Genomic DNA, 23,890 nt, shown 5'->3' on the forward strand with positions numbered 1-23,890 from the left:
TCGATTTGAGCTGCTTTAACTTTGTTGAAAACAAGGGTCCTGATTTTTGTTTGAAAAACCACAAATCACTCACTCAGTGCCGATCAAATTGCTTCAATCGTGAGCGACCACGATTCGCAAGTAGCCAACGAGTTGAATTGCGCTTGGCCTGCCCCGCTTTTCGACAACACTCATACAAAGCATGGTCACAAAGCGCGTCAATTTGAGCTTTACATGGTTTAAAGTTCAAAATGTAGGGGAAATATGCCCATTTTAATCACTCTAAGCCGTTCGACCAATTCTCATCACTTTTGCCGTTTTTCGCTATTAAATCAACATTTTCAGATGTATCAACAATGGAGAGTTGCTTGCTCACTTTTGTTTGAGCTATTTATTACTTTGGAACAGTCAAAAACACTTTATGAAAGCTGTAATTCATGATCAAAGTGCTGATAGGCCGAAAATAGAAATAGGCTGAGAAAGGGTATAGTTCCCCTATTTGATAACATTGATTTTAAGCCACAATGATTGTAATACAGCCAATCACAGACGATTTTAAACAGGGATACGAGACAAGCTCTTCTAATGATCAATGAGGAGAGAGTGGCACTCAGCACGAGAGCAACTATTCTCTCAAAAAAGATAGTGCTGTTTGTCGCATCATGTAACTCAGAGAGAACAGGATTCGAAGAGAGCGAGGAAAATGGAGGATCTGAATAATTTTAAAAAGTACTCTCCTGGAACAAACCATGATTCAAAGTGAATTCAATCATGATCATTCGCGTTATGATTATGATTTGAACTTAGGGAAGTGCCCTTAGAATTTGAAATGAAGTTGGAAATTAATGAAAAGTACTCTGCTTATGGATACAAGGTTATACATATTATGGTGAGCACCCTTATGTTTAAAAATTAAAAAAAAACTAGATTCAAAAATTCTGAAATTCAAAATTTGCTAAATTGAAATATCCTTGGTTCAATTTTTCATATTCAGATATTTTGAATTCGAAAATTTGTAAGTTCAAAAATGTAATAATTTGATTATTTTAAATCATTTATTCAAAAATTTATAAAATGAAAATTAAAAAAGAAATAGGTTTCAAACCATAAACATTGAGAAACTACAAAAATAAAATTCTATTCTTTTTTAATTGACGTTAAAGGCCGCAAATAATTTTTTAAGCTTTTGTGTGAAATTAGAAATCTTATCAACTGAAAACTAATTGAAATGTATTTTCCTGCGTTTAAAATCATATTTACCATATCTGGGATCGACCAAAAATATATTGAATTTTTGTGAAATTCCGTTGGACAGTAATGCAAAAAGTTTTTTTTTTCGGCTGAAAAAAAGGTTCACCAATACATAGATATTATGAAAACTAAAGATTGCAATACAACTGGGCAGGTGTAAAACGCATTTTAAAACTCTTTTTTCATGAAAATGCCCTCGACTTTGACCAGAGTCGAGTGACACAAATTTCAAAAAATATTTGCCTTAACAAATTTCTAAATTTGCAAATTATTATATTTTTGAATTTGGAAATGTGAAAGATAATTTGAATTATTATCTGTTTTTTTTATTTTAAAATTTTCAAAAATTTAAAAAAACCTAAATTTAGAACTTTTTTTTACTTAAAGTTTAGAATTTCTAATTTTTCTAATTTATTATTATTTTATTTTTGAACTTTCTAATCATAGATTTTGAATCAGCTTGGAGCGACAAAGCGCAAACGGCGTGTCTGAGCCAATCGCATAGGGAGATCAAAAGAGAGAAAGTACTCAGTAGCGATTGGTGTGGTAATGACCAACAGAAGGAATCCATAAGAGCTGTATTGCGTCGCGTCCGATTTGGTCTCACGAGTGAAGGTGAGCAATCAAGACCCTTGAACACGCGTTTATCATTTTTTCCAGAGTGTTTTTTTTTTTGTGAAATCAGATATTGACAACCAGAAAATTGGATAACAATATTTTTGATTGGAAAGAACATAGTAGCAAATAATCAATTTACAAGACCAAATTCAAAAATGAATAAAATTAAAAACAAAAATCGTAGTTTTTTTTGCAGATTCAAATGTTTCTCATGACCTATTTCGAGTTCAACTTTTCAAACTTTTTCACGCTAACATCCCAGCTCGAGTGAACTTTTAATGACACCAGTGCCTGCCATTTCAGCAATTTCATGTACTCTCCCCACCCCCACGCTTACACGATAGTGAAAGCGACTAAAAAAGGGGCGCCTTTAATTTTTAACTCCCTCTGATGATAAATTGAGTTACAGCGAGCAGGAGCCACCCGTTTCTTTGGAGAGGTGTCGCAGCGCGAAAAAACAGCGCCAAATACTTGGCGCGAATTCTTTCTGAAGTTCTGTGGGGAGAGGGAAAAACTCTGTAAATTACGGCACATTAGCGTGGCCATTTAGGTTGGGAGAAAAGTGTGGGGGCGGGGGGCACATTTAAAGTGAATTTATTTTGGGCTTTTTCCTTGGGCTCAAAAAAGGATCCAGTTGCTTTCTTTGCAAGATGATGCCGTAATTAGCGAGTGCCATGCTTTTTTGGTAAAAGGGCTGAAATTAGGACGAAGAGATTAATGAGTTTATGGAGTTTAGTGAGTAAATTTAATTTCATTTTTTTTTAAAGCAGAAGTCACGTCAATTCAAACAGTTGAAATTTTGATAGATTTTCACTATTCAAGAAAGAATTCAAGCAAGAAATTTATTGCTCCACACAATAAGCTGTGGTATTCAAAGGTTCTGAACCACAGAACCGTCTTCTCACTAAATCACCCCAAATATGGCATCTCCAGACAATGTAAGGCAGTGGCCATAAACCAGCCAGTAAGCTCGCCCCAGTTGAAATTGTGAAAACCTTCTCGTTAAAGTATGAAAAATGTGTCTAAAACTCGCTCGAAACTGTCTAAACAAAATAGACGCAAGAAATCCCAACTAAACCCATAAATCATTCAGAGGGAGAAAAAAGAAAAAACGAAAAGAAAGTTATTCTGGTCGCCGTCCCCGCGCTCAACCCTCACCTCAAAAAAGGTTCTAACAAAACGGGCACCGAGTCAAACCGTGAAGTTTACCAATTCGGAATTCCTTCGCCGTCGCAGACCACGAAGAGGAACTTTTGGTAATCGCTTAAGTTACGACCCGTTTGCCACCGCACACACAGAATTCGGAAGGAAAATCTCCCCTAAAATTAGACAAATCACGCACACAGCTTTCTAATCGCTCACTGTCAGCGGAACCTTCAACTTGACCTTCGACGAGGGGTTCGGGGACCTGCTACCAGCTCCGGAACATGTGGAACGAATCCAAGTAGTTTCTTCCCCCTGCTCGAAACTCTAAAAACCGCTTCGGTCTTAAAATAAATTCCTAAATTTATGGCCACGTGTGATTCTGCTCGAGGCGTTAGAATTTATGTTGCGCGCTGCAACGCCCCTCGGAGATCTCCGGCGGACAAGTGCAACAGCAGCAGCAGAGTGGAAAACGATGCACACGTGCTGTTGCACCCAGACTGTGGACGGAGGAGTTCGACAAAGGGGGAAAGCGAAGCTTTGAACGCATCAGTGAAAATTATCACCTCACTGTGAAAATGCTCTGATGAATGCCGACATCGGTGCGGTTCCATCGGTGATGATTGAAGGAATTCCGACGTGAGACAGGTTAGTTTTGGTGACTTAAGTTCAGGCCTGGTGGAATTTGGTAGTTGACTGGCGGAGATGCAGTGATTACACGGGTTTCATTAGTTACTGCCAGTTACTGAACCAGATTGTCAACAACATTGCCGCTCTTTGAAAGACGGGAAGTATTGATGCTTCGCCTTATTAAGGGGATAAGGGAAATTCTCCGCGGTATTCCCAAGTAAGTTTCGCTTGGATTTGGATGGTTTTTTTAGTTTTGAATACGGGAAGTGATGATGCTTTGCCTTATTAAGGGGATAAGGGAAATTCTCCGCGGTATTCCCAAGTAAGTTTCGCTTGGATTTGGACGGTTTTTTTTTTAGTTTTGAATACGGGAAGTGATGAAGCTTCGCCTTATTAAGGGGATAAGGGAAAATCTCCACGGCATTCCTAAAATATTTTTGAAAAATGTTTGAGCACTTTTCAAAACATATCACCCTAACGTATTTCAGTCAAGAATGCGCTCCTCCTTAGCCCTTTTCGCACCAGTCGACACGTCTAGGTACCTGCCAGCAGCACTCGCCGTCTGGTGCTGGAAGTCACCTTCCCTGACCGTCAGCTGAAAGTGACACATTCCTCCAGAGAGAAGAACACGCCCTTCCCAGCTTGCTTTTTTACTTTTTCATCCCTAATGTCCTCGACTCCGTCGGTTGCGACTCCTCTGGTGGAAATTTTTAATTAGAACTCATTAGCACAAAAACCGACGACCGAGGACTCACGAAAGAGAGTAAAAGTTCTGACGTCAGCAGCCCTCATTCTTTTATGTTTACTTGCTAATGGAATGGGTTCCACGTAAAAGTCCCGCGAATGTTCAGTGACTGCGCGCGTGTGTTTTGAAGTTTTAGAAATGACCTACTAAACCGTCCTTTTTACGGCCTCTTTTGAAAAGGTGATTTATTTGCGGTTCGTTTCGAGTACTTACGGGCCAGCTGGGTCTCAACCACACACTTGAAGAAGTACGAGGTCTCGCAAAACTCATCTCTTGCGAGAAGCTTTTGATTTATGGTTGCGCGTTTGATGCCATCAACTGAAAGGACGAGCTTTCCCAAGGGAAAAAGCGGACGGATTTGCTTTGATTTTCCAGCATTCCGCACACGCATTTTCCGCACTGACAAAAGATGAAAGCCGGGAATTGTTCCTTTTCCGGTTCGAGCTTCTTTTTGTCAGTGTTATTGCCATTTCCGCGAAAATTTCGAGGGGTTGAGGCGTTGGAGATACACCCTAAGGAGAGCTGTCAGACTTCAAATTCGCTTCGCTTGGAGACGGTGATTTTATGGCGATTGCATCCTGGATTTCGTCATGTTGAAGCGATGATTATCCAAATTCACGTCGATTGCCGGCCGCTCCACCGGGATAGCAGGAAGGATAGCAGATTTGGAAGACGGGAATAGTTGATGATCCATTTATTAAACAGGACAAGGGAAAATCTCCCCGGTATTCTCAAGTAAGTTTGGGAGACATCTGACTTCAAATTGTCTTGAAAATGTAAAGAGGAATATGATTGCATTTTACTTCATCGTGCGAAACGTGCATGGCGAAGCGTTAAAAAGACAGAATGTCAATCAAAGAGCTGCGGTTCGATTCTCGTTTCAAGACAACTTTTTTTTTCGCTTATTTTCAGAAATTTCTAGATTTTGAGTGCACGGATCAGCACGACTGAGTGCAATCATGAATCATTCCGGATTCCGTGAGTCTCTCCCCCTAGGGGAGGATTTATGATTAGACGCAGTCGGTTCCCATAACTATTCACTTAAAGGTAGTCCCCGGATCAAGATTTACGGACGTACAAATAGACGCACACGCTCATCTTGCGCGTCTTTTGCGAAGAATCTTAGCGATGTGATTCCGGATGGTGTCCGGTGTCCGCACCGCGGACGGTAGCGCGTAGGCCGTACGACACCGCCGTGCCAATTTATCATCAATGGTTTTTCGCACTGTTGGATTAGCGCATCTGGCGCGAAGTTCCACCGCAGATTTATGGTTTGTGTCTTTTTTTATACCATGTTGGGAAAGTCGGCGGTAGGGGGACATGTGTGTCCCGTATGCAAATGGCCAGGTTGTAGTAACACAACGGGAGCCGGACCATACATGGTTGACTAAATTGATGATGATACTTTAATGTGCGGCGTTATGGCGCGCTTGGTTGTAACTTTAATCAAATTGTCAGTGCGAGAGAGATTTTCTGGAAATTGGGTCGAACCACTACCAAACTAGGCATAAAGAAGATTTGATGATGCTATGAAATGGATTTGTTCACTTTATCAGGAAATATCAAAAGAAATTATTGATGTTATTTTTAAGAGCATAAGGGAAATTCTCCACCATATAATATGACTTTGGTTGTAATTGTTATCAAATTCCCAGTTGAAATATATATTCTGGAAGCTGTGTCGAATAAAAACCGCAACCAAATAGGAGTTCAAGAAATCAACCGATGCTCGCTACTGAGCAGTTCTCTCAGATTTCGGTCATTCAATTTTTTTTGTATTTTTTTATCCGACTGAAACTTTTTTGGCATTTCAAAAGGGCAAAACATTCAATATTACGCCCTTTTAAAATGTTAGTCTTGATTTAAAAAAAAAATTTCGAAAAGATCGGAAAATTTCACAAATGTTTCATATTTTAACAATGAAAATCGGACCATTAGTTGCTGAGATATCGACATTAGAAAATGGTGTGTTGTTTGGGTGGGACTTAGAAAACATCAATTTTCCTGTTTTTAAACCTTTGCATGGCAATATCTCAGCAACTAAGGGTCGTATCAACAAAGTTCAAAAGTGCAAAATATAGATAATTTTCTCAGCTTTTCAAAAATATTGTTTTCAAAGGTGGGCAAACATGTGCACTAATTTAAAAAAATGAAAAACTTCGACTATTTTCAAAAAAGTCACCAAAAATGGATTTAACTTGAAAACGGTGCACTTTATCAAAATTTCACTAAAGTACTTTTTGATTGCAAATTTGATTTTACATCGAAAAATGAAGTTGAAAAATTGTTGCGAATAATTTTACGATTTTTTGAAAAAATCAGTATTGATTCAAAAATTCATAACTCGCTCAAAGATTTTTTGCACAACCTGGAAATTTCTGAAAAGTTGGCATTTGATGTCCTCTAAAACATATCAAAAAAATAAAAAAAAATTAAAAATAGTGTTTTTATGCAAATCAAGTTTTAGTGACAAAAAGTTAAATAAAAAATCACCAAATTTTTTTTCGCCGTGTATCATTTTTTTTTTTCAGTGTAGTCCATATCCATACCTACAACTTTGCCGAAGACACCAAATCGATCAAAAAAATCCTTCAAAAGATACAGCTGCCAAATTTGTATGGAAAATTATATGGACAAACTAATGATGCAAAATGGCTTCTTTGGGCATACCGGAGGCACCAAAAAAATTTCAGTCGGATTAAAAAATACAAAAATTAATTTTTATGAAAAAAAACCGATTTCGTAGAGAATTGCTCTACTGAGAAGAATTTTTAATCTTTTGTCGATGTGCCATCCAAGTGACGATGCTATGGAATATGGATATGGGTTCATTTTGCTAGCCTACATTGATTCCAGCGGTTTGCAGACTGGATTTGTTCAAGAATGTATTGATTGATCAATCCAGGTTGCTAGGAATTGACACTTTTGAATAAAATTAGTTGCACTCGAACAGATCCTGAACACTATGACAGGAGTAGTAAATTGGTAATGATCCATTTTTTAAGGGGATAGGGGAAATTCTCCACAATATTTACAAGTCATTGATTTGACATTCTAATACGACTACATTTAAATACCTTTCAACTCAAGGAGAAAATTTTCAAATGGTTTTTTGTTGTTGTTTATTGACAACGTGCCAGCCGAGCTACGATGCTATGAAGTGGATTAAATTTAACCTTCAATATATTTACTCAATTAATTTACATTACTTTTCATTTTCTGTCGGGTAAATGAAACAAGGCTGATCTAGATTGAATTTGTGTTACTTTTTGACACTCGAGGATGTGCCAGACGAGCAGTGATGCTACTTGAATTATTAATTCCATTTACTGTTTTTTGTTTGCATGCTATTCAAAATGGCAAGACAAACCCTCAATCCAACTTGCAATACTTTTTGCTACTCGACGAAGTGCCACGCGAGCGACGTTGTCATGTAATGGATTCGAAGTTATTCAAAGATTGAAAATTAACCAATTCAATTGAAACTTTGCTACTCCAATTCAACAAACGGCACAACTTCCCGAAATTTCAATAAACAAAATTACCCACTCCCACACCTGTTTGTTTTTAATCTTCGGGAGCGCTCCCCGAATTCCACGTGCTCATAATAAATTTCGCTCACGTGTGCGCACGAAACAAATAAGGAGATAAATAATTCCCGACCCGAATCCATCTCGGAGTTGCGAACAAAAAGCCCAAACAGAACTTGTTTGAGCGCTCCCAGATTTATGATTTATTTCGCGAGCATGTTCTGTTCCTCCTAGGAAAAATCATTTCGAAAGGAAAAGTTTTCTCCCGTCAGAAAACTCATTTGCAACGCCGAAACACACATTATACATATATAATGCGAGTGATAAATGTGAGTGTTTCACCTTTGAACTTGCGCCTTTTTCGCGGGGGTGGTGGTAACTGATTTTTTACGATCCCCGAAGTGCGCGTGAAAGCCATGTTAATTTGTAATTACCTTAGAGTAATAACTTTTCGGAGGACACGGCGACTGCTTTAATGTGTATTTGATGAATTCGGTGGCAACAGGTTTGGGGCGTGGGAAACAATCAAGTTATTGTTGTTGTTGTGGTTTCAAACGGCTGAGCAAATAGCGCGACAAATTCGGTGGCAAATTGGAGGGGTTTCATGGAGACTAGACCTTCTCGGAAGTTCTTGAAGAGCGAGGTCTAGTGCATTGTAACGGTCCTCGAGGGTCACGTGCAGAGACGTCACAAGAAAGAAAAAGGAAATTCCCCAGAAAAGCAAGAATTGAAACATAAAAATTAATTTTATGTTAGTTCCCGAGACAACCACAACAACATCTTGGCTGGAAACTTGCTGATCACTTGGCTCTGTTGGGATGGTTTCGTTTCAGGGATTAGATTTTTAATGGCTCCCCCCTCTAAAACGAGAAGAGAACCACCGAACAAAAACAAACTTCGTGTCGAAAAGAACAAACTAGGCAGAAAACCGAGCAGGAGATTAAAGCGAGATAATTTTTATTACCCGCCGAAAAAAAAACCCAAAAAAACGAGGCTGCTGGCAGTGCTGCCAGCTAGCGGTTTTGAAGATATCTGCCCTCGGGGCTACCCGTAATTAACTTTTCGTCGGAGGCTATATCGCTGAGATGACCTTTACCACGCGCGCCTACAATACGAGGAGAGTTGGACCAGATATGGTATGCACTCGGCATCGCGATAAATTTTTCGGTAAGCCTCGCGAAGCGAGTAAACTCAGTTCCCATCGCGAGGGCAAGCTAACTCGAGTGTTTTCCATGTCTGACCTGCAGTCAACCTCGCGAGGGGAAAGTGCGACCTCGGCTGATCCACAATCGGAGGTCACCGGTGTCTAATTAAGTGGAAGTGATGTGGCGTTTTTTTCCTGCTCCAACTCGCGGTATCAGAAGTCAACCCAGCGCTCGCAATCTCTCGCAAGGATTAGTTACTCACCGAATCGCCCTCGTTGTGCTGTGCGTCGCCGTTGGCCTGTGATTTGAGCTGATCGACGTCCTCGATCTTTTCCAGCTTGCCGGTGCCCTCTGTGACGACGCCATCCTTGGCGGGGTCTGTGGTTATGTCGACCGAGCGCTTGCTCTGTGCTTTACCCATGGCTTCTGGTTGTTTAGAGTTGAATTTTCCTGCAAGAAAGTAAGAGAGAGAAGCAGAGAGGTTATAAAAGTCGTAACTCGATGAAATGGCAGTTTAATTTGTTACAATTTCAGGCCCAGTTAGCCCCGCTACGCGGGAAGCTGCGTGACTAGTAGTTCTGGTAGTCCCTTTAATGGCGAAACCTGTTGAGAGACCACACCGCGGGACCTGACAAATTTCTCATCTTTAATCGCTCCCTCCCTCCGCGGTCTAGTTAGTGGTTTCCGCCTTAATGAGGGAGCCCATAAAACCAGGGATATAAAATATCTCAACGCGCGTCAACGCCGAACGACGACCAATCCCTCGGGTACGGCAATGTAACGAGACAAGTCCTCTCGCCTGCAGAGTGCGATAAAAACCAATGAAGTGTGTCCCGTTAGTTTATCGAGCTCTCGCTTACATTGGCCCTGCAAAACATAATCCCTTGAACTCCACTCCCTCAACCTGGAGTTGCGCGGGGCGTACGTATAATTAAGGTTCTCCCCGCGCGGATATCGAGCGATCTCCGACCACATGTAAATACTGGTGCGCACTAATGAACGTATTTTAATTAATATATTTCTATTCCCGGCGGACAACCTAGTCCGAGAAGAACCCGTGCGGGAGGACAATCAACCAAACAATCCCCCGAAAAACGGTGAACGGAGTAAACGAAACGCTGGAAAGCTTCAGCGAGTGTGAATTGAGTTGGATGATGATGATGCTGAAGAATTGATAGCTGAGTCGGTTTTTCAGTGAGTGCGAGAGATGCAACGGATGCTGATTTGGGGCCCACCAGGTGCCAGGTGTTCATGTAATGGACGGCCGGAATTGGTGGAAAATTACAGAGAACCGCATTTGACTGCGAGGGATGGTTCGATTACGTGGCGCGCGCGTTTTTGTTACAGTTGTGTCGAGGGAATGGAGATTTGTCAAGTGCAGAATGGTTGGATGATGTGCAACAAAGTGTTGACCTTGTAACGTTTGTTGGAATCTAGCGTTTTTACATTTCTACTATAAAATGTCAATCTACCCATAGGATCTAATCGTGCCCAAGCGTAGCCAGTCCGAAGAAAGCATCTGGGAAGAACATGTGGTTAGTTTACACCTCAAGTTTTTACTTGTCACCAGCGATGGAATAATCACCATCAAAAGAAAATCTCTGGACGTTCATCAAGAGAAAAAATCCGAAGGGAGCATGGCTCTCCTCTCTCGCGCACGAAAGATCGGTAAAAAGAATCTAAAAAAATCATCATCTTGATTATTCGATGGAACATCTTTTTCACTACTACACTTGCAAGTGTAAAGTCACACGTCGAAAAATGACCTGTCACATTTTGTAGATGGGCAATGTGTGTAAACAAAGTGAAATAAATATTATTAAGTGGTGCTGACAAGGAAATTCACAAAAAAAAATCATCAGCAGATTGATTTTCTTGGAGAATTTCGGGAGCGATTTTCTTTTGCGTGATTTGCCTCCTCTCTCTTTCGCGGGTGAAGAAAGTTCGCAAGCGGAATTGATTTTTTTGCGATTATTCCATCCCTGCTTGTCACTATTAATGATTGTAGTGCGTTCGAGCATCCCCGAGCTGTATTACACTCATTGAAGCGGCCAGGCCTACTGCGTTGCATTAACCGCAGAGAAGATTCTGTTCATGGATCACATTTCACAGAATCTACAGGGGAGAAAGGATGTGTGGACACACCGTACCAAACCATAGGATTTTTCTCCTGAAAATCATGAGTTTATGCTAGAGAATCTTTGCCATTGTATCCGTGAAGGTGCTCAAATTATTATGAAAAAATAATATGCAATCCGAGATTTTGGTGTCTATCGATTCCTTACACCATAACGCACCTCTGAGGAAAAAATAAAAACATTCGCTGATGTAGTTATTGAGATACAGCGCTTTTAAGATGTTACATCCGATTTTCAATAAGAAAACCAAAACAATCTATACAATTTTCAGCATTTCAAAGAATATGCATTTCGAGATAATGATGAATTTTGCTTCATATGACTGTCAAGTATCTCTGGGTAAAGTTTCAGAAGGTTTGCTGATGTAGATCTCGAGATACAGCCATTTTAAGATGTTATTTCCGACTTTTTCTAAGAAAATCTAAAAAATCAATACAAATTACAGCATTTCAAAGAATATGCATTTCTAGATAATGATGAATTTTGCTTCATATGACTGTCATGTATCTCTGGGCAAATTTTCAGAAAGTTTTCTGATGTAGTTCTCGAGATGCAACCATTTTAAAATGTTATTTCCGACTTTTTCTAAGAAAATCTGTAAAATCAATTCAATTTCAACACTTTAAAGAATATGCATTTCGAGATAATTATGATTTTTGCTTCATATGACTGTCAAGTATCTCTGGGTAACGTTTCAGAAAGTTTTCTGATGTAGTTCTCAAGAAATAGCCATTTTAAAATGTTATTTCTGACTTTTTCAAAGAAAACCTATTTATTCGGCGTTAAAAGTCGGAAAAAGCATCTTTATTCGGCTGTATCTCAAAAACAACATCAGCAAATCTTCTGAAACAAGGCCTAGAAATACTTGACAGTCATATGAAGCAAAATTCATCATTATCTAGAAATGCATATTCTTTGAAATGCTGAAATTGTATAAATTGTTTTGGTTTTCTTACTGAAAATCGGATGTAACATCTTAAAAGGGCTGTATCTCGAAAACTACATCAGCGAATGTTTTTTTTATTTTTTCCTCAGAGGTGCGTTATGGTGTAAGGAATCGATAGACACCAAAATCTCGGATTGCATATTTTTTTCATAATAACGGTATTTTGAGCACCGTGTCTTTACTTCTCCTCAAGTAGAGTTTTTTCCTTGATACAAGTCATTTTAAATTCCACGAATGTCAAACTTGAACGCTTGTCCTAATGACAATAACATGTTAACGAAACTCGTTTTCGAACGGGAAATGTGGAACGTAAAAAAAACCTTTTATAGCCATTGACTGAAACATAAACAAAACATTGAACTGAACAACCTGCTACACGGCACAAAACGGGGCACAAATTTCCTCCTAAATTTCTTTTACACCTCTCAAGTCGTAAACAAAGACAACCAATTTCCCTCTTATGCTGCTGCGCTGTCCAATAAACATCGCGCGGCGGTGGTGATGCATTTTCCACGGGGCAATAATGCGCTTTCCCTTCGGGCCCCTCTTTATTGGTGTGTGGTAAATTTTCTACAAATCAACCTAACCTAATAGAGGGCCGCGCGCGTACAATTTCCAAGACGTTATGATATCGCTTTATGACGGCGAATCAACGACCGTTCAAGAACGAACGAAGAACACGTCGTCGTCGACGACTTTTGATCCGGAAATCCGGAAGTTCCACACCCCACCCTATCGGAAAGTGCTTTTTAGTGTTGATAGCACTATAATCGAAACTCAACTGACGTGAGGGAGGATGCCGGGGACGTGACCAGAAGCACTAATCAAGGAGCAGGGGGGGGCTCACTTCACGCAACTAGTTCAACGTGAACGACGTGCTCTGCTTGGCTGCAACAGGCGCGCGTTTATGGGGGTTAAATTTAGTTGAAATTGCTACTTTATTTATGAGAGAGGGACCCCGTGCGTTACGAGAGATGCGAATTCGTGAGGGCTCGACCGAAATTAAGTGTTAGTTTTAGTACCGGCACATAATGTGGTGGTTTTTACGGGTTTTGGTTCCCCCGGAAGAAGCGTTTCACAACTTCCACTTGTGTTAATGTTCAGCTATACGTTTCAATTTATGCCCGTAAGCCCCGCGTAGAACCTCGCAGAATCGATGCAGTAAATCACGCTGGCATTTGCAACGGGCTTAAAAACCACACTAATCTGATAACAGTTCTATTTAGTACAAGTTCGGCTCAACCGCTGTAAAGTGCAACGGGGAGTGCCACCCCAGCGATAAATTCGTACACAAATGGCAACGGATTGAGAGGGGACCCCTTGGAGACCCTATTATTCATTCCAAGCGCCTCGGAGTGCAGTCTCGACAAATCCAGCGACGGAAGAGTGCCGCGTGCATTCAGTTATTAATTTATTGCAGCCATCATCGTTAACCGCGTCGCCAGGGAACCTCTAGGTTGAGGTTAGGGAATCGCTGCATTTCGGAAGGTACCGACCAGCTCGGCGAGCTGTGCCATTATTTTTATGGTAACTGTTTGTGAGTGTGCCGTTTCCGTTTGCACTTGATGGCGGTCGTCGATAGGGTTTTAAAGTGGCGCGCGGTCATATATAAAATAGTGTGCCCTCTCCGGTTCCCAACTCCATTCGTTTTGTTTGCAGATGGAAGAACTAGTTGCGAATTCACCTAACCGGATTTGCGGGATCTGCCTGGTGTTTGTAGTACAGACATCAAGCGAACTAAATCGACCCGAAATTGTTCCGATTTGTACCATTCAGAACATCGAGTGATCTCGTAAAGTGTAACCAGGGCTGTGGAGTCGGAGTCAGAGCAGGAGTCGGTGGAGTCGGGTATTTTTAGGACCTGGAGTCGGAGTCGGAGTCGTCAAAACTCGAACAGCTGGATCCGGGGTCGGAGTCGGCTAAATTTTATGAGCTAGAGTCGGAGCTGAAAATTTCGTATAACCCGGAGTCAAAGTCGGAGTCGGAGTTATCTAAAATTCAACAAAAATTATGTGTTTTTATTGTTCAGTATTTGTTATAATGCAGTTTAATTCACATTTTTATATTTTTAATTGTTATTTTTTTAAATACGTTGCCATTTTTCATGTTTTCAAAGATGCCATTATGTTTTTGAAGCATTTTATTGTGATTGAAAAGCTTTAATTGTGTTATTTCACTAAATCATAACCTGTTAATCCTCTCTTACCCTAGTAGGTAGTATCATAACTCCTAAAATAATAAACAATATTGGGTTTGAAGTCAGAAATTCAAATAAGATCTAATTTAATCCCGTTCTCTCTGAAAAAAGTACACACATACAGTCATCTTTTACCCCGATAGCGAATGTCTTGGGTGTTTTAATAGGAGCGTTTGGTACGGTATGTCCACGCATCCTTCCTCCCCTGTAGATTCTGTGAAATGTGATCCGTTCTCAGAATCCTCTCTGAGTAATAATATTACCTAAAAAATGTGTAAAAATGTGAACCTAATGAATATTCACCAGGAACTGATGAAAATTCATCATTTTCTGATGTAATATTACACATTTTCACAAAACAAAATCTGTCACTATTTCCTGATGAATATTACCATCATTTTTTCTGTGTAGATTAGATTAGATTAGAAAGATCCAAAATAATAATCACTGTTTTTGGAAATCGAAGAGTATACACAGAAAAAAATGATATTAATATTCATCAGAAAATGGTGACAGATTTTGTGTCGAAAAAAAATGTGTAGCATTACATCAGAAATTGTTGAATATTCATCAGTTTTTTATGAATTTTCATCAGGATCACATTTTTCATGTATTGTTACTCAAAAAAAGAGGTAATATTCAACCCACCTAATTTTCAAGCTACCATATTTTCAACCTACCAAAATTCAAAAAAAAAATTTCTGTGTACTCTTCCATCAAACGATTATAACAATCTATTACTTGGAACACTACATGCGTATTTTGTTTATAACAACACAGTAAAAAATAATGTAAATTTTTAAGCTGAAATTTTGGAAGGTTGAATATTACCTCTTTTATGGTGTAATTTTACCTCAATTTAGACTGAAAAAGTTACATTACACCAGAAAAGTGGTAAAATTACACATTTCCAGAGGTAGAATCACACCTTTTTTCTGACGTAAAAGATGTACCCCTTCCCAGATGTAATATTACCATGATTTTTTTTGTGTAAGTACAAAAAAATCGAAGGGTCGTGTTTAAAATATTAGAAACTGACAGAAAATATAAAAAAGTCGCAATTAATTTAGACAGTTGCTGAAATTTTAGACTTTGAAACTTGTTAGAAAAGCAACACAGAAAAAAAAATCATGGTAATATTACACCTGTTAAGGGGTACATCTTTTATGTCAGAAAAAAGGTGTAATTTTACCTCTGGAAATGTATAATTTTACCATTAGAAAGGTGTAATGTCACTATTTCAGTCTAAATTGAGGTAAAATTACATCATAAAAGAGGTAATATTCAACCTTCCAAAATTACAGCTTCCAAATTTACACATTTTTTTACTGTGAAATACAGCGATCTCGACGAACTAAGTCGATCTAAGTTGGTTTTAATTGGGCTACACAGACATCGAGCGATCTTGTAGAACAGTAACGAAGAATGTTTTCGAAAGTCTAGTTTGAAAACTTGTCCTTACACAACAAAAAAAACTGGCTAGATCTCCACGAACTCAATACTTTTCCCTGCCAAAAGCAAACAGTTCCAGTTCCATCGCCGGCGTCATTGTCCATTGGTCGGTTTGTTTTGTGTTCGCACGATCCCCATATAGGAAGCCAGAGAGATGGGCAAAAGTACTGTTATTTTTTTATGATTGATAAATCTCTATAAAAACAAGAGTAAACACCGCCGGCCATTCGATTTGTTGTTTTTACTTTGCCCATATAATCTTCTTACTTCTTTCCCTCCTCTCGTTGTTTCTGAATCGATTCGGCGGCGATTGTTGATGGACTCTCGCTAGGTGTGAACCGTGCCGCCGCCGCGTAACAACGCGAATTGTGGCCGGCAGGCTGCAGCGCGCACAGTATTGTACGCAGAGGTTCCCGTTATTGAGAGCTTTTCGAATGCAGGAAATTGATACTGCTTCAGGGTGTCGAAGTTGAGCGTGGGTCAAAAGAATTCTCGTGGATACGTGGAATGATGGCACGTGGTCGGTGGCGAGTTCTGGGTTGTTGAGGCGTACGAAATACGAGGGATTCAGTGGATGGGGATTCGACGAGTATTTGTTGAGGCATTTGGTGGAATCTGGAATACGATGGCATCTACTAACAATATCTGCATTGAGATCCCTTTAGAAGATTTACTTTTTGAAGTAGGAATTCTAAGAAAAAGTTAATCATCAGTTGAAGTACTGGATTTAAGAGTTCAGGTGTGAGTAATTTACTAGAAATACTTGATGTTTATACAACTTAGGACTGAGGTACAAACAGCACATGGTTTAAAAACATTCAAATACCACTGCACATCTTCCACCAAACAGTTCAATTACCGTTATCTCCAACAATTTACGAAAGTCTCCGACTTCCGCTACGTTTTCCCGTCCATGACCGCCGCCGTCTATCTTTGGGCCCCCGTCAACGAACGCGACATTGGGACGCACGCCGGCCGTGTATGACGCAAGTCGCCGGGAACATCAACCGGTGGTTGCGTGATTGAACCCGTCCAAAAACGGACCAATTCCCGAACCACGACTACGACGCGTCAAGTGTGTCTATTCCCAAAAACCTATAATTGGAACTGCACGGCTATATTTGGACTCGTGGTGATACCTCTCCTCGCACTGCAAGAGTAGTTGCGGTAGTTTGGTCTAACTGTGCGCGCCTTAGCAGAGACCTACTACCCAATTTCTCCACGGTCAGCCGGCTTCCTGCTTGGGCGGGGGTCAATAGCCGCTAATAATAGCGCGATAATATCGCTGTTGCTACACCAATAGCCCGCCGAGGCCCCCAGGTGGACTGTATCAACGGGCTAACTTGAACACTTTCCGATAATTGAGCGCCAAATTATTTCAAATTATAAATTTCATACCCGGCGCACCCCGTTCGTCGTCAAGAACGCGTCTACCGGACTCGTGTCCGGCGACCCTCTTCGCCGAGATGAGTGTCCATCCGAGAGTTTTGTTCGACAAGCCACTCGTCCAATTTGTACGGCTCTCAACGCCGAAAGAGAGAAGAGTGCTGACTAAAAGTGGTGTTGTTTTGGATATCTCTCGCTGCGCGCTCGACCCAAAACTTCAACGCTTCGAGGGTATTGTACTGAAGCGAACAAGTGCACTACTAAACTTCGAGAAAGTGTTGCGGAGTGGTCGGAGATTCCCGAGTTGCAGTTGAGAGCGGGTCAACGTGCGTACAACCTGGTTCGGGGTCATACATTAATGCTGTGGAATCCTTCGATGACGCGAAGTGTAACCTTTCACGGTTGATGTGGTTCAGCAATTAACGGAATCGTTGGGAGCTAACCCTAGCTAATCCCAAAAGATCGCTCTTGTAACGGGAATCGGGAAATCTGGACTTATCACCAATCAATCAAAGTCAATTAGAAGAATCAGCTTCCAGAAGCAACAGGAACGACTGCCGTTGACAGGCAGCACTTGGAGATTCTTGTGGAAGGGGGCGGCGTGATGATGTAGCCCTGGTAATTAACGATCCCTTTGGCGCGGGTTGTTTTAAATATTTAAACTCACGTGGTGTGCTCTTTTATGGCATGTTTGGAGGTGGGGTCGCGAGCATTGAATTCTCCGAAGCGTGTCTGTTTTTTTGTGCTGGTTGGAGCGATACGTTTCAGATGACTCCATTTGGGAAGGTAAACATAAATTTTCCTTCAAATTGACCGTTTTAAATTGATAGGTTTGCTGAAACAGACTTTTGAAGTTCAAATGATGTTATGTAATTATGATCTCCAATTAATTCTTTTTCACAAATAGACCATATTTTAGATATACCGTAAACCGGGGTGACTTTGATAGGATTTCAATTTGTTTTTGGAATATTTTCTAACAAGTAAGGTTTTTCTCAAGATTATTTTTTTTAAAACATGTACTGGGGTAGGCCGCACAAAGTCCATATTTTGGAAAAAAAAAAGACTTTTTAATAATGTTTAGAAAAATAGTTACGTTGAAAATTCCTAGTTCAAATTCCGGGGTGACTTTGATAGTCATAGTTTTTCTTGTAAAAATCATATTTAAGATGTTCAAACTTTATTTGTACGTTAAATGTAGCATCAATAAAGTAGCTGATATAGTTTAAAAAAAATAACCAAGTTTATATTTAGTAAACAAAGTTTATAAGCTTTTTAACAAAATACATATAAATTTTAGGTAAAATTGTTGAAAAGTCGGTATTTTGCCTGAAATTTGTTAAAACTAGTTTTGTTTGTGAAATTATCGATTTATATTGCATTTTATACTGAATTCGAAGCACGAATCACAAGTTTTCACATTTTACATGAAATTTGTTCAACTGAAATTACATATAAATTTCGAGATTTTTTTAAATTGTGTTTCAAAACCACATATTATTTATTATTTACAAACTTATTCAAACTTCTCCTTGTGGAAAATTGTCCAAAGAATCCGAAAATGCATTCCGTTTTCCGATTTAAAAAACATGTTCATTAAGAAAATCATGACACTTTGAGAAGTTTAAAATAATGAGTTTCACCAACATTTTCTTAACTATAGTTAACTAACTTTTTAAACTTTTCAAAATGTTATGAAAAGTTCTTCTTGAGGTACTTTGAACACTTCTCTACCACGGTCAGTATGATTCTAAGCCATTTCGTACGTATTTTAATTGTACTCTTCTTTTTTCGGAAAAATCGCAAACCTATCAAAGTCACCCCGGCTATCAAAGTCACCCCGTTTTACAGTATATCAAGTATCAAGTATCAAACTCTGAAACAATATCGATAAGTATTACTTTTCGACCAAGTGCTGAAAATTTTAACTTTTCAGCACTCAAATAAATGCTGAAAAGAACAATTAACTTAAAAAACTGGATCTGGATGCGATATCTTTCTTCGATCGATCGTTAGATGAATTAGCAACATTTACATTATTTTTTATGAATCTCATAATCTACAGTATGATATACAGTATGTAAAAAAAGTATTTACACCCCATGGGCACTATGCACAGTTTGTGATGAAACATGTAGCAATTTAAAGTTTGACAGAAACCTAGTACTACGTTTTGTTCAGAAACTCATGCCGAACATTTTGCTACAAAAAGCTCATGAAAAGATGTTTTCTATAAAAAGTTATATAACAAATACTATTACAAAAATCAAAAATGGTGCAAAAAAAGTTTGTACACCTTTCGAAAAATGAACATAAATAAAGTTATTTGTTGACAAATCACCATAAATCCAGTCCCCCAATTCCACATTTTCAGGATTACAATAACACATTTTATTCTGACATAAAATATGTACTCCTTCCCAGATGTAATATTACCATGATTTTTTTTACTGTGTATCGAGGTTGTCTCAAACAAGGACAAAATAAAAAAAATGTCAAAGCTCACATTTTACGAACCATTCCAGGACTCTGCCACCACAGCAGTTTCGGACCTCAACCGCTAGAGGGCTACAAAACCGCCACCAAACCAGTTCAGTTCACTTTTAATTACTTTATTTACCTCAAAAAAAGCTCCCGCACACCAACACTACGAGACTCACGAGCTCAAACAAGGAAGAAATAAAAGAGCCTCAAAAATGTTATAACCCGATGTATTCACACTTCTCCGTTTCCTCCGAACCAGCAGCTGGAGGCTCCTCCACCAGCGATAAACACAACACTTATACTCAACAGGTTCTCGATTTACATGCTAATCTACACAGCTTGCCGTCAGCTTGTTTGGGCGGTTGTCGGTCGTAGCTGATCCACGTGAGAATCGAGCCTCGAGCCAGCTGAATTGTGTCGAATTTCGTGTTTGGTGTTGTTTTTAATTGCACAAATGTGTAAATTTTTCTGGAGCTCTCGTATTGCGCCGTAGTATTTGTGTTTACGAACACTCTTTGTGTTTTGAAAAAAAAAGAATGATATCACGCAGACAACGATGATCCTGCCCTGTATCAGCCAACAAGCCGGTTCGTGAACGGAGCGAACAAGTCGAGATCATCACGTCGTCGTAGCTGGCAGATCTTCATTCTCAAATTCCACTCGTTGGACTCCTGGAGCAGCTCCGCTGCTCAAGTTCCAGGCTCGGAATTATTCATGAGACGCGCAATACCTGACGGGCGCGACGACTGCTGCATCCTATGAGGAACGATTCTTTGTCATACTTTGTATTCAATCAGCAATGTCAATTCTTCGTCCGGTGGATTATTTATTCGCCCGTCGTCGTCGTCGTAGAGGGGGCCGTTATCACAGGACTGTTCTGAAGATTCACTTTCCCCCCTCTTTGGCAACAACACAGAAGCTCTGGTGATTATGCGACCTGGTTCTGGAAGAACCGGGGCGCCCTCGCGATGGCCCAATTTCCATTTCAAACGACTCGTCTCGGAAGAGTGTTGTAAATCAGCACTCGGGACGTTTTGTAGACACCCCGAAACAAGCATTCGTCCGTCAGAATCGAATACCGCCGTTAATCGCGTTCTGCAGTATTAGCATAATTTCATTATTATTCCATTGGGGAAGAACGGCACATCTATCTCCCTCTCGTTAGGGTGATCCGGGCACATCCGAACCGCACATGTGTGAGCTCGATGGCTTATCTTGTTTGTTCAGCGGCTTCGTTGAAGTTCTGGGTTCTGTTGGCAGCGGCGCTCCCTTTTTTTTGCAGCATGTAGTACACGAATACAGTGAACACTGGTTGATTTGACATGAAGTATCAAAACAATTAAGGAAGTAACAGCTTTGAAGACTACGCGTCAAATGAGCACATTGCAATGGCAAAAGCACAGCGAATTTTCGCAATTCTAAGACTTGCCAAACAAAAATTATCAAAAAATCCGCGTTTCACTGTACGCACTTAATACCGCAGTATCAACCGAATCGGGACTCTCGTTTTTTTACGCTGGATACCAACTGTTGTTATTGCTGACTCTGGCCGGGAACAGCCGAAACGGCCTCGGGTAGTATCATATTTCACACCACCAACGGTGAGGGGGGACACTGAACAATAATTGCCGAAAAAAAGTGGCAAGCTCCGGATTTCGGGCCGAAAAACATGGCGAAGGCCCATAAAGAGATAACACACCAACAAAGGTGCTGCTCAGTGTATTTGTGTGAGTTTGAGTCTAATGAAGATCGACAGTTATGTGCGGAATTGTGATGGAGGGCATTTTTTCGGTTGAATCTGCAAAAGAATTTCGGTAGGCCGTTCTTTTGGGATGTCGTGTCATTCAGTAGCATAACCTTGAAAAAGTATAGCTATTTTTTGAATGGCAGTAGCGAAATTGGGTTGGATGTGGACGTTGAATGGACCCCGGAAGGATTACGAATCTGTCAACCCCAATTTGAGAAGGCCATGGAGTCGTGAAGTCAGTGGACTTCGTCAGTTTAGATTTTAGCATATAAAATTGCGAACTTCATTCAAAGTTAATAAAATCGAAGCCGTGATCAAGATAGTGAAGTGAAACAATACGATTTAGGCTTGGAAAAATCACAAAAATTCGCCCTTTTTTTGCCACTGCAATTCACGCACTTTACGCGCGGCTTGTGCTTTTTGTGAGCAAAGGTTTGTTCGGCCAGTGATAACATTGAGCTACCTTTTAGAACTACGCTGCGCACTTCATTAGAGCGAACATTTTAAGAGCTAGACCTCCACTCACGATCGACTAATTTAATAGCTCCAAAGAGATAAAGTTCAAGGATAGGCCCTCTCATCTGATCCACTTGCGCCCTTTTGCAACGCACTCAAACCGGGCTTCGAAAACAAAGTTCTCGCACATGTGAATCGTCCAACGTGAACCTTTAGGGTGCTACTACCCATTAAAGCCTTTAGTGATACCGGGAAGCACCCAAATTGCCACACTACGTCGCGCTTCTAACTACTCGTGGAAAACGATTACAAAACAGTCAGTCGTTAAACGTTAGTTTTGTAATATCCTCCACGGGTTGTGACTATTAAAAAAGGTAGGTACTTTAAGATAAAACTACTCTTTGTTGCACCGGACGTCTATTGAGGGTCGTCACCTTGATCACCCTGCACCTTCTGCACCGTAGAGATCTCGTGGACTTGAGCTAATTTGAACACGCTTCGCGTTTGCTCTACCAATAGCGTACGCGCAACACTTGAGATATGATCGCGCGCAACATGTGTTGTTGATTTATTTGAAGAATCCACAACAATTTCAAATGTTTTTATTTGCCAAACCAGACCAACGCGTACGAGAGTCCGCGCGGTTTGACCGGTTTTGGGGGGTAATAAAAATTCAGTCAAAATTGTCTAAATAAACAACATTCCACAAATGAGTAAACTTGGCGTTTTTTATTTGTTTCTTTTTTTTTTTCGGGCGCGCGCGAATCGGAAGAACGCACTTGAGGCATACGTTCCAGGCGCCACGACCCTGACCTTCGGCAATTTTGGATCGGAGGTCACTTGAAGTCCAAAAATCCGATTTTGAGGGATTTTTCAAGTTTTAAGGCAATCTCCAAATGACTATCGCCATTTAGAACACTTGAAATGGGCATTTTATTCCACGAAACAGATATTTATCATCCAGGAAGAGAGCTTGAAAGGCCGATGAGACGCGTGTGCGTCATCTGGACGGCGATACGAGGGGTTCTAAATCAACCCTCACTTCTGTCAGGATTAGACAGGGACGTTGGGTGGAAAATTTCGTGCGAGCTAGGGATGTCACGATAAGCTCACTTTATCGTCCGACTTTTACCGAGCAATTCTTGTAAAATTTATTAAGTATCAAGTCTCCAATTTTTCCACGAAACCCCTGTCAACGACTCGCGAACTCTTCGCTGGGACAAAGGAGCCAACCCGAGCATTCCTAGCCCCCCATAAGTCGTTCCATCACCACACCACCAAACGAGCTATTACGGGCACATAAAACCCGAAACCATCAGCATCATCTTCACAAGAAGGAAGAAGACACAACCATCAAGGGATGATACATCCGGGCGAGCGCGCGCGAGCGAAATACGTGCGTTTTTTTTTTATTATATGTTTTACTTTACTTTTTGGTGTTTGTACGAAACAGCAGCAGCAGATAGTAGAGCAGTATTATTTCCATATGGCACACTCGTAAAAAAAAGACAAAGTCATTCCGGGAAGTTCAAGTCCCAAAAAATTTCCTGTTGCCCGTGATGATGATCATGGTGATGGTCGTATTAGGCGAGATAAGGCGGACTTAAGGCGCCAAAGAGTGAGCAAATGAGTAACGATTGAAGATTTTTTACGGAATGCAAGATTTGAATTGAGACATGTGATATACTAGGATGTAATATCAAAATCGATTTTCCAGCAGCTATTTTTCAGTTCCTTTTGGGGTCCTAAACAACTCCCCAAAGTTTGGGAACGATTGGTTTAGTCCTCGCTTTGCGCAAAGCGATTCAATTTTCCATATAAATTTGTATGGGAAAACCCATTTTTTTGGATTTTGATATTTATAAAATCCACGTTTCACGCTGTACTAAAACCGGATTCATAATCGGATGCTTTGGAAGGTGCTCTACAACTTTCCCGAAGAGAGTATGGTGCTAACTTGCTCCTGAAAGAAGATACAGCGTCCTCAAAACTCGTCTAAAACGTGATTTTCGATCAAAAAACACGTTTTAGACGAGTTTTGAG

The 23,890-nt window shown here is 40.2% G+C and overlaps 1 protein-coding gene across 8 annotated transcripts in view; it reads right to left on the minus strand.

Annotated features, from left to right (window-relative positions):
- Window positions 1–23,890, minus strand: part of LOC119767758 (A-kinase anchor protein 200) — a 157,447-nt gene that overhangs the window by 52,016 nt on the left and 81,541 nt on the right. For all 8 annotated transcript variants that reach the window (XM_038257194.1, XM_038257193.1, XM_038257187.1 and 5 more), the window contains exon 3: window positions 9,304–9,491. In XM_038257194.1, coding sequence (XP_038113122.1) covers window positions 9,304–9,462 — 159 coding nt within the window. In that variant the 5' untranslated portion in view covers window positions 9,463–9,491. The remainder of the gene's footprint in view (window positions 1–9,303; window positions 9,492–23,890) is intronic.

The sequence above is a fragment of the Culex quinquefasciatus genome, chromosome 2, assembly GCF_015732765.1.
Source record: "Culex quinquefasciatus strain JHB chromosome 2, VPISU_Cqui_1.0_pri_paternal, whole genome shotgun sequence".
Lineage (NCBI taxonomy): Eukaryota > Metazoa > Arthropoda > Insecta > Diptera > Culicidae > Culex > Culex quinquefasciatus.